The sequence below is a fragment of the Motacilla alba genome, chromosome 1A, assembly GCF_015832195.1.
Source record: "Motacilla alba alba isolate MOTALB_02 chromosome 1A, Motacilla_alba_V1.0_pri, whole genome shotgun sequence".
Taxonomy (NCBI): Eukaryota; Metazoa; Chordata; class Aves; order Passeriformes; family Motacillidae; genus Motacilla; species Motacilla alba.
The window spans coordinates 21,085,008-21,097,114 of NC_052031.1; the positions used below are offsets into that span (position 1 = coordinate 21,085,008).

The 12,107-nt window shown below is 36.0% G+C and overlaps 1 protein-coding gene across 3 annotated transcripts in view; it reads left to right on the plus strand.

Moving 5' to 3' along the window:
- POT1 (protection of telomeres 1) overlaps positions 1-12,107 on the plus strand; it is a 61,047-nt gene that overhangs the window by 16,970 nt on the left and 31,970 nt on the right. For all 3 annotated transcript variants that reach the window (XM_038153406.1, XM_038153408.1, XM_038153409.1), the window contains 2 exons: positions 466-580; positions 8,105-8,235. In XM_038153406.1, the coding sequence (XP_038009334.1) occupies positions 466-580; positions 8,105-8,235 (246 nt within the window). The remainder of the gene's footprint in view (positions 1-465; positions 581-8,104; positions 8,236-12,107) is intronic.

Here is a 12,107-nt window from a genome sequence, read left to right on the forward strand (position 1 = left end):
GATGTGCACAGTGGCTGTGAGAGGTAACACCCCACTCCTCCCAGCCCAAGACATGGATTCTGAGGATTCTGTGCAGTGACACTCCCAAGCAGAAATACAAAGCTATTTATATACATGCTTTAAAAAGTCCTCTGGATGGACATGTAAAAAGGAACCAGTAAAAAATTGTCTTTCATTGTTCTTTATTGTAATGACTTTTACTCACCTGGTTCATTTGTTGAAACTTACTTCAATTAACTGGTTGGTTTATTGTAAGAAAGGTGCAATCACAGAAAGAAATTAAAAGTCTTGTATGCTTTCTGAGTCTCAAGTGAATGAGATACAAAGAAATAGTTAATCTTTATTTCTTTTTTTTTTTGAGATGAAATAAATGTATCTGAGGATGAATGATGTAAAAAGACAAAATTCGGTGCGAATGTTTGAATAAGTTTTTCTTCTGTTCCCTCATTGTATCATGCTTTTCAGTCTGTTGCTCCAAAATATGTGTATACACCCCTGAATCATCTTAAAGATGGAACTGTAGTGAACTTGTATGGTGTTGTGAAATTCTTCAAGCCTCCATATATTAGCAAAGGAACTGGTATGTACTATATTCAAGAGATTTGAAATGTCCTCCAGCCAGAACTGTTCTTACTATGTTTGTTCAAAATCAACCAGAAAAACAAATTCACATGATCCTTTGACCATAGCTTTGACCAGCTAATACCAAGGAAAGAGAAAATAAATAGGTATCAGTCGGTTTAGGCAGACTGGTGAAGATAGCAAATGAAGAAAGTTCTTAAAGGAGATTTATCATTTGTCCAGCTACTTTAACAAGACTTCAGGGAATTGAGGACTTGAAACATCTTAATTAGACAAGCACTGATTGCTGGAAATCATTAGGGCAGCCATTCTTTCCAGACACATAAAAACGTGAAGTTAAATGCACTGACTTTTGAAGTAGTGTGTCTCTGAAGCAGCTAGGAGAGATATTTTTCAGCTGAGTTATTTGTCAAGTTAATCACTTCAATTTCTTTAGTAGAAATTTAATAGGGAAATTTTTTATTTGTTTAGCAACTAGTCCTTGCCAAAATGTCATTAAAAACTTCCTGATATTTCTTTCCTGTATATTTTCAGTTGACATTATTAAAATAACACAACACTATCACTAGAGAACAAGGACGCAATCTGATATTTCTTATTTATGAAGATAGTTGTAATTCACTTGCTGCTTTATAATGAAAATCTCTAATACAGTTTAATTAGTCTGGGGTTTTGAGTAAAAATAGTCACTAACCAGTCAAATATTTCAATGTTGGTTTTTGATTTTTTGCACAGTCCAGAGTCATGTTTGCTTGAAAGGGTGCAAAATGGTCAATGGTTATTCTGCATTGTCAGAGGATGAAGTGGCTCTTGTCAGAAAATTCTGTAGTTGCTTTAGATCTGACGCAGTCCTGCGCCAATAGATTCTCTGTCTGACACTATAATAATAGAATCATGTAGCTTCAAGCTGATGCCCCCTGGAAGCATGGAAAGTGGGGCCACTGTACTTAGTCCACATGGGTCTTTACTCACTACATAGATATGCCCTGAGGTATGAGATGCTGTTCCTTCTTACACATATTAAGGCTTAAGGCTGAAGTTTTGCACTCTGTGTTCCCACTGGAGGTGAGTACCACTGGACTGGTATCTTAATTTAGTCTTGTTGGTTGATATAATCTATAATTAAAAGTTCATCATTTTCATTGCATTAGGTAAGTGTTAAAACACTGATGAATGAAATGAGTTTTCAGTATGTTCATAAGTCACTTATTACAGAGAAAGTTGTTTTAGCTAAGCACGCTTTTCCTCAGGTTCTGAAAACTGTCCAAGAAAGTGCTTTCAGTCTTGCTTCATACAAGAGAGGGTTTGGATTTTGTCTGCTAGAAGATCTGTTGGAAGTGTTCAGAACTCTATTCTAACTTTCCTTCCCCAATAGTTCAGGATATTTTAAATTTTTAACAACGATTATATTCTCCTCTCTCTCTTCCCTTAATCTTAAGGATATCCCAAGTACTTAACCTTGAGATTTAAAAGAAAAGAGAAGTAAATAGAAGAAAAAAGAGCCTCTGTCTTTGTAGTGTCCAATTACAGAGATTATGTGCTTGACCATGGAAGTTTTAGGACATTACAACATGGCACGTACTGCTTCCCCAACCCTTCCTTTTTCATGTACATACTGGTCAGTATTTTCCATAAAGCAGGGAAGAATGAAGAAGAATCCTTGCTGCTGGTTAACAATGTCTTAGAATTAATGTCCTATTTTTCTGGGGAAACTTGCGGGATCTCCTGCAGCTCGGGGTGACCCCGAAAGGTGGAAAAGTCTCTTCTCCAACCCGTGCTGTCAAAGAAAGACTCAGGAGTCTTCAGCCATCAGTCTCAAGGTTGTTTATTGAATGTTATCTAAAAGATTTTCCTCCTGAACTGCTGAGGTCCGCTCAGCAGGTCAGCCGGAGGCACACTGCCCTCCCACGCGGCTGGTGTTGTCTTTTATGCTATACACTGTGTATTTGATATTTACAGTTTTGCCCCAATACCTATCACCTATATTGAACAGTGACTTTCTATTCTAAACCAATCTGTGAAAGCCATCCTCACCCAGAACATGGAGGTTAGGAAGAAGAAAGGAGGAGGACAGGGCGCGCCCAGATCCCTCCATCTTGGAACTCCTGACCCCCCTGTACAAAACCCAGACCCCCATGTGCAGAGTCCAAAAACCCCACATACAAAACCTGAAAATTTTTCCCTTCACCCTGTGATTATTTCTACTATGTTACCTAAACTTGTGTGACTTGTAGTTCTTCATGTAAGGTTGGTAAATTGTTCCATGGGTCAGGTTCAAAGCCACAGGGGTTTCTGACTGCATGCCAGGGTCTCCAACACTCCTGGCTGGGGCCCGGAACATCCACGAGCGTCTGAGGGACATCCTGGGTTCCGACAGGAACTTCCATCTAGCATTTTATCATAGATACATGCAGTGTATTTGTATGTCACATGTTCAGTTAAAATCTCATTTTATCCTACCTAGACATTCATTTAGATTGTAACTATTTTATTTTTATGAAATATTTCTTAGAATCAAGATTAATAAGGGGTAGCAATTTTGGAAAAGACACTTCTAAAAAGCTTGACCATTTTCAGGTCAACGGTTCTACATGCCCAAAAAGCAAATTAAGAATCAAATCAGATTCTTAAAGAATTTTTGAAGCCTGGAGTTTTATTTTTAGTCTCAATTTTTATTTGAGCTTGAGCCAAGTTCATCAAATGACCAAGAGTTTGTTTAAAATTATGTTGCTGAAAAACAAACTCTAATTTAAACTATACCATTTGGTCAACTTGAATTACAATAGTCAATTTTTAGCAAGTAATAGCAAACCAACTTTACAGTGCAAAGCAAACCTATTACAGAATGTTGTGGTGTCCTTTTTTGAGGAAGCAGATTCAGTTATATCTGCAGTAGTTTTTCCTTCAAAGTATTGTGTTCCATTTTGGGTTTTTTTTCTGAATCAAAATGTTGAGGATTTATATAAGTTTTGCAGAACGGAATAAAAACTGTTGCAGAGGTAAAGACAGCAATTTCATTTCTGGACCCCTGGAGATTAGAATAATGTTTTCCCTTCTGTTCACAGTGGCTTATATGCATTTCTTTTTAAAATAATTACTCTTTCTTAATCTTAAAATATAGAAGATAAATAAAAGATTAAAAATATTTAAAGGAATTAATAAGAAGAATAATAATAAATAGTTAATAGAAATCTCAAGACAGTTACTTTGATCTAGAGATTGCAAATGATGGCATTGAAACATCTGTTTAGCCAGATGCTTCTGGTAGTTACCAAATTGTATCTCTGAAGTGTATTACCATGTTGGAAATAACAAGCTCTAGTAAGACAGCTTGATTCTTCAGAGGTTTTTGGGCTTCTGCAGCATATGTTTGTATGTACGTATATATATATGCACACATAGGAGTGTGTGTACATTTGTATTATTTTTTTCTGTCTTGTTGAAATATAAATGGTAAATTAGCTGGGTCAGCTGTTTGGTGTTAGTGCAGACACTTCTGTATTGAATGGCCTCAGTAATTCTTGAAAACAGTATTAAATGTTGCATTTAGTTTTGAGGAGAGAATAATTTGCTACAATATTCTGTGTTTTTTGTGAGTATTGAAATAAAAGAAACAGAAGGCAGTCTTTAATTAGAGTCCCTGACTGCTAACAACATTGCCCAAAACATTTTTTATCTATTGGAAGGGAGAAGTTATTGGTTCAGGGTAGTGGGTTTTCCACTAAATGTTATTGAAGAATAAATACATGATTGCCCAAAGGGGGATGTGTAATTAGATGGATGCTTTCCACCTTAACAATTTATACAAGCATATTTGTCAGGAACTGCTGAAGTCCTCAGTAGAACCACAATAAATTTTTAATCAGTAAATACTACACAACTTGTTGGTCCTACAATAACTATAACTACTATTCTGGAAAACTTTTTTAGCAATTCTGGTTTTCTTAGGATGGCTGAAAAATGAGTTTGTACATGAAGCTGTGGGGTGTGGGGTTTTTGTGGGGTTTTTTATCTATCTGAACACACTGGAGAAATGCTGGCTTTCTGCTCATGCTGTTAGCCAACATAACAGAGATTTCCATAAAAAGAGTGGAAATGCTATGGCATTATGAAGGAAAAGTTGTAACTTGAAGAATGAACCTAGACTATCATCATAGTGGAGGCAACTTTAGATTTTCAGTAATTTTTACAGAGCTTCAAGGGATTACTATTTCAAACTATTCAAAGAACCTAGAAGCTTGACAATCAGCATTCTCCATTCAGACAGTGCAATCTTCTACTAATTACCAAATAGTTGTGGAATTTTTTATGACATGAAATAAAGAACTTGTTAACAAGTTGTAGGAATTATATTTTTAAAGGAGAATAAGGACTTACCTGAAAGAGTATAAAAAGTGTGTAAGATGCATGCAGATCATCACTCTGTACTTTCATTTAAATTAAACGTGAGTTATTTTTCCTTGTTTTTGTAACACCAATTCTGGGGTGTTCCCAGCATAGGCAGCTGTCTATGGCAGGTGGTTCCTCACACAATGTTAAGCCTAAGTGAGAATACTTCTTCATAAAATTAAATATATTTTTAAAAAAAGATAGGTGCAGTTTGAAGTTCTGTGTATCACTGTGAAGCTCAGAAATTCAGTGCTTTTGCTGAGGCAATCTAGTATGAAAGTAGACAGCTTTCTTCTGTAGCATGTAAATTTGCTGAACTGTGCATCCCTTGTGTCATATTTTTAAGACAGGTTATTGCAGGTAAAACCTACCAGTGGTAAAAATTCTCTTTTAAAGAAAGTCAGTGGATTTTTTTAAATCAATTGAGTTAATTTCTCTAGTAAGAGAAAATTGACTCCAATATGTAAACTTCCATTATTTATTTCATTATTTATTTATTAGCTTGGTAATGAAGGAATTTTGCTTTTTTGGGTAGTATATTGAAAAAAATCAAAGGTGTGAAAAATGACATTATATTGTTTTGTTTAACTCTAGGATATTATGTAAATTCAGCAATTCTGTGTAGAGTTTGACTCACTATTTTTTCAGAAAAGTCAATTCATTCACTGATCTATAATGCTACTGTGGAAAACAGGAAACAGTTTCCACATTTCAGCTGGAAAAGACAGGTGGCTTTTTATTTTTAACCTTCAAAAAGGACTTTGCTGAATGAGGATTTCATTTAAAAAATGAGTATTTATGCTTTGTTCTCAGAGACCTCTATTTGGTTTGTAGAATTGATCTTTGGAGGTGATAGTAAGGCATGGAAGACTAAAGTCACAGAGACAGAGAACCTCTATTATGTAGATAGTGTTCCCTGGCTATGTGAAGCAAGTGTACTATTTTACACTGCTTTGACTAGGATGATTATCAGTCTTACATGATTATGCTAATTGCACAGAAAATTGAGGTAGTGTGTTTAACTTCTACCATTAAATAGGCAGCTGCACATGTATGAAGCTGACTGGGTTGCATAATCACAGCATCAAAGAGTAACCGCAATTTTCACGTGGAATGTTTTTGCTATTTCCCCTTGATTGTGATGTTGGATTCTATCAGTGCAGTGTAGCATGTTATTCTGCATCCCCACAGGATTGTAAATCTGTGAACCATATGGGCTTTTCTTCTTAATTGCTCATTTTGCTCATATTTGCAACAGATTTTTAAGTTAACCTCTAGAATTCATACCCAAAGAAATACATCACTCTTTGGATTAAAGTAGTAAGTACTTGCAGTTTTGTCAGCCAGTGGCTGGAGTTTATTCTTGGCATTCCTAGCATCAAATGGTAAAATAGACTATGTGGACCTTGTGCCTTTGGTGGGAGAGGGAAAGGAGTGATCTCAGCAGCTTCTGAATCCAAAATGATTTATCATTATTGAATCTGTATAAAATCTTGGGAAGGAAGAAGAGTACTAGTTTTATAGAAATACAGAAGGTTTTTGTATCTGTTGGAAAAGTTTTATTTCTTGGTAAGCCTTCATTGGATTTCTTTCACCACTTCATTCATTCAAATCATTAGGGAATTTAAACTTTTAAGTTTAAATGATAGCAAAATTTAAGGGTATATGTGCTGGAAATTGAAGAATATTTCTTTTGAAGGATGTATTTTAATCCCGTCTTACATTCCTGCCTTCATGTTTAGGGAATCTATTCAGAGTTTACATATAACAATCATCTTCTTATGACTGCCTTCCTGTAGCTTTTTTATATAAGGCAAATCTGTCAGTTTTAGTAGACTGATAGCATTGTCTTTCAAAGCTGTCTAGCAACAACTTACATGTCTGCATCTTTATAATGTGCATGATGGGGATTTTATTGACTTTGTTTTAGACCTACAACGCCTTTGTTCAGTTCCTAGCTGTATAAACTGGTGTAGTGTCATTATCACCAGGTGCTTCATAGAATTATAGCTAGGGGAAGTTGGGGTTTTTGATAATTTAGATTTTTTTTCTGTTCTGTTTGGGTTTTTCTTTCTAAGAGATGAGAAAGTGTCAGGGCAAAACAGATTTGATTTGGGGAATTTAATTCATTGCCAGTTATCATAAACATCTAATAACTTATTCAGATACTGAGAAACAAAGAAATATTTGAACACCTAGGGAGAACAGTGTTCCTCTACCTTTCCTAGGTTCAGCTTCACTCCAGGCACCCCTCCTTCCTCCTTTCTAGTCTCTGTTCCTCTGGCTATGGTTACAGGTGTCTCTTGGAGGGACAGTAGGAGGTACAGGAGATCAGGATGTAGCCTTTCTTTCTGCTGTTACTTGGTTTCTCAGGTAGGTTAGCAGCTGCCATGTTGCAAAAGAGCAAATGTGCTTTTACTCTGTTTATAAGGTATCAGAGCACACATGTTCAGTAAGCTGAAATGAGGAATACAGGTTTTGTTCATGTTCATCTACAAATACTGCTCTGTTCTCAGCTGGTCTGCATTGTCATCTTTGCATCTTGCTTTGAGGTTACTTTTTAGATCTTTATTAGAAGTGAAATTCTATGAACTTTATCTTCAGAAAGGCCTATTTCATATTTTTACTCCACTTTCTGGCTACCACTGTGTGACTCTATTCTTGTAGTACATATGTATCTATCTTGCATATTTTGTTGAAATAAAGGATATGAAATTTATGCTTTAATTTGCTTGTAAAACTTATAGAACTCATTACCTTTTCAGAAAGCTGTGCAAAATAAATCTTAGAAAATGATTTTATTAAATTGTAGATATGTGCCTCATTTTGTAGAAGTAGTAATTGAAACATGAAAGAATAGCACACCTATTGCAGACAGAAGAAAAAGGTTTGTGTGTTCTTGCACACAGAGCTGTGCTTAATCACACATTTCATTTTCAGTTATTTGGGCTAATTATCAGAAAGAGGGCCACTCTTCAGTTAATATGGTACTGTAAAAAATTAACTTTAAAAAAGTTACACAGATCATAGCAGAGAAAAATTTGCCATAGGGTCGTTCTTCCCAAATTTAGTATCTGTGTATTAATAATTCCACAATGCCTATTACTCATCCAGACACTTTTATATTTTGCAGATTATTGCTCAATTGTGACACTTGTGGACCCATCAAATGTGAAGTTAACATGCAGTCTTTTTAGTGGAAACTTAGATTCTCTACCAAAAATTTACAAAGTTGGAGATATTGTTCGATTTCATAGAATAAAGGTATGTACTAGGATGTGGGGGGTTATGTGCTTGCTTTTCTGCAGTGAGAGGATCATAGGAATAGTTTAGTTCTAAATGTACAGTTAGAGACGTGGGATAAAGCAGCTGATTGTTAAAACAGCTATGGTTATGGTGTGGACCAAAACTGGAAGTAAACAATGACATTTTTTCAACAACAACAATATTTATTAAACTACTTGACAAAAAATCATGTGGTACTTCTAGATGGATAGAATTTAACTGACATAAATCAGCACAATTTATTCCTCTTCCAACTGATAGAATTGAGGAGTTTCTTTAGGTCTTCTGTTGTGGAGCAGTTTAGGTCAGCTGGAGAATCACTCCAGTAGAGGGGATCTCTCTGGGCTTGTTAGTGTGCAGTGTGCTCTGCTGCTGCTTCAGTGTTTTCCTGCATGACTCCCTATTTGTCTGTGTCAAGGGGCATGCAGGAAACTGTTTATTGCTTTGGTACGGCTTCTGCTGGATGTTTTTCTTACGCCTGCGGCACCTGTATGGGGAAGAGGAACCACCCTACAGGGAATGAATAGAAATCTTGTAATGCTGGACCGTGCTTAAAGATGTGGATAATAGGACCAAAGATTTGGTTTTACCATTAATTTGCAACATAACCATACATACTTACTTTTTGTGTAAAAAATTATAGCAGAAATTAAATGTAATGAAAGAGGCCAGTTAAAAAAAAAAAGAACAAAACAACAACAAAAAAACCCCCCAGTTTGCGTATCTGAACACTCTTGAGAGTGTTCTAGGAAACTTAAGAGATGTAGGAAATTTAGGATTGTACAAAAGGATGATAAAAGGAATAAATATCTGTAGTACTAAGCATGTACATTTTGATATCTCCTGTAGCAGGAGAACAGAGAAGAAAACCCCATGACAATAAATGTAAAAAGTGGTAAGATTTATCCAACATTTGAGTTTCATACTACTGAGATTGTTAAGAAAGGACTTGTTAATACTCAGAAACACTCTTAAGTTACTCCTCTATATTATAAGTATTTACAATTGAGATAGAAATTAGCTAACCTATTCTGAGTTTGTATAAGGTTTCTCTAAGGTCATCTATATATGTAGTAAGAGAGGAGTTAAATTGTACTTACATTTTGAAGCTTGTGTGCTGATCAGTACTTGAGATGTGTTATCAGTCTTGGAAGTTCATGAATTTGACTTTAGATGGGAAAGTCTTAGGCTAAATTTTAATATTTTCTCTGAATCCATCAGGGTAAATGTTTTACAGATCAATTCATTTCAGAAATTCAGTGGAGATAACTTGTTTATTGCTTCTGAAAACAGAGTACATATTTTATATAAGTGAAGAAGGAGAAATTATAAAGGTACTGGTCAAAATAGTAGAATTGATAAGTGAAAAGTTGTATGGTTGTGGTAGGTCAGTATTGGATTCCTAAGTACACATAAAGAAAATAAACAAGACCACTGTCAGGAAATTTTGTATGCACCCTTTTTTATACAAACATAGTATTATCTAACTTCTACTATTTGTTATTATCACAAATGTACTAAGGAAACCTACTGATATAGCACAGGTAAGGGACCTCACTGTTCTCATCACTTTTTTTGACATCACTTTTTTGAGATCTAGAATTCTAGAATCCTTGTTCAGTTGGTACTTTATCATTCTCCAAGATGATGTTCCAGTATTTAAAGAGAGGGTCTATCAATTAGCTTCTCATATATACTTCTTTTTTCATCACAATTGAGCTGTTCTAAGTGGTTTCCAGTCCTACCAGACCTCCAGCTGCTCACAATTTATATCTCTTCAGATGCATGAGCTGAGAGCTTGTTTAATTATTTTCTAAGTGAAAATGATCTGGAGTGACTAAGGTGTCTTTTTCTGGGTGGGAATGTTCTGATTACCCCAGACTAAGTAAGAGGTACCTTGGAAGTTCTCATATCTGATCAGAGCAGGTAGAAGTCTGACACAAAAGCCTGGTGCCAACTACTGGGAATGGACTGGGAAAGGGAAGACCTCTTTCTCTTTCAGCCACAAGCAGCATAGTAGGTATGACTTCTAATTACACTTTCTGCAGTTCCTCCTTCACTCTTTCCTGCTTTTGTCTTCAGGCCTTCATCACCTTTCCTTAGCTTGCTGAATGGAAAGCAAGCCAGGGTAGCAGAGGCCACAGTCTGTCAAAGCTGTGCTTACCAGTGAGGACAGATAGATACACACAGCCCTTACAGCAGGTCCTTGTGTTCAGTCTGCCCCAGATATGCTTTCAAGGGGTTCCAGGAAGTTGACATTGATAGCAAACACATTTTAAAAATCACTACTCCCACTTACACTTTTGGCTTCTAATGGATAGCTTCTCCTCATAGTAACAGAGGTGTTTGCAAGATCTGATGGTGAGAGCTAATAAGAATTTAATGAAGAGGATTTTGTTGGAATTACTTTGGATAGAGGGTAATTTAATTTGCTTAGTATTTGTTGCAGAGAAAGAAAATTTTCCAGTTCTATTACTAAGACATTTAAAATTATCTTGTTTTAATTACATTTCTCCTAATATTTCTTGAAGTGCATCTTTATGCATGTCATCTTACGATGATTTCTGATGAATTACAGAATTTAGTGATTTACAGTACTGTACCTGGGCTTTCAGCCATAATCAGTGCTCTGCAGAGATTGTGGAAGGTGAGCCCCTCCATCTTCCAGTATAAAAGCCAGGCCTGTGATCTATTTGTCTAGTCTTCTTCTGTCTTCATGGCAAAGAAGGAGTTTTCTTAGGTGGATTTTTCTTGGACCTTCTTGTTTACTGTTCACTGTGAATGCTCTTAATAACTTAGAAATAATGCCTAATGGTACACTGTTGAAGAGTGGGAAGGGGCAATCTGCTGGTACTGGCTAAGCCTGAAATATTTTATACTCCCTTGGCTTAGGAGTTTGGGCTAGTATTCTGCCTTTCTTAAAATGCTTCAAACCCTGCCATGATGATAGAATGGTTCATCTTCTCATTGGCTTTACTCTAGTATTCCTTATTACCTCTGAGTGATTCAGAAACAAGAACTTGTTTCCTCACTTCCAGTGAAGAGAATTGGTATTTGATTTCCATTTTAATGTTTGAGAATTAGAAAAAGTGAAGCACATTCTTATTTTGGTGTTTATCTTGTTCAGTGTACTCTAGTTGTTTAATGCAGTCAGGGTGTCCAGGCTGTGTTCTGGTGGGTCTTGTTCCTGAATGCACAGCATTGCAGAGCTGTGGGATTCATGTGCAACACTTGGAGAATGAAGACTGAGACATTGACCTCTGATTATAAACTTCGCTTGCACGGCTTCCTTGGCATAATGCAAACTCTGTAGCAGTTACAAAGCCTTAATTCTTTAGCTTTTTGTCATAGTAATCCTGATGCTGTTCTCCTCTCTTACTTTTATTAACCTTAACTTCTTTTGCACATAGGTGCCAGTTGCTGTAACAAATGAAGCAGATATTGTAAAGTTGTCACCCTCTTTCTTAGACAGTGTTACTGCATCACCACTGCACTTCTCAAGTCATGCACCATGTCAGAAAATATTCTTTAGAAAAACAGGGTCTTGGGGGTCATGGAACATGATATAACATAAATGCCATCATGAGCTGAACTGAGTTTTCACAAACATCAGTAACTGTCATCTACTAACCTTGAGATAATCATGGATTATAATCCTATTGGTTTTGTTTTGTGGTTAGATAACAGAATCAGAGAATCATTAAGATTGGAAGTTACCTTCAAGATCATCAAATCCAACCTTTGACAAAATACCTACCATGCCCAATGCAGCATCTTAGACCTCTAGAATAAAAAATGGGGAAAAACACCAGGAAAATCAGATTCCTTGTGTGCTTTTAATTACATATTCA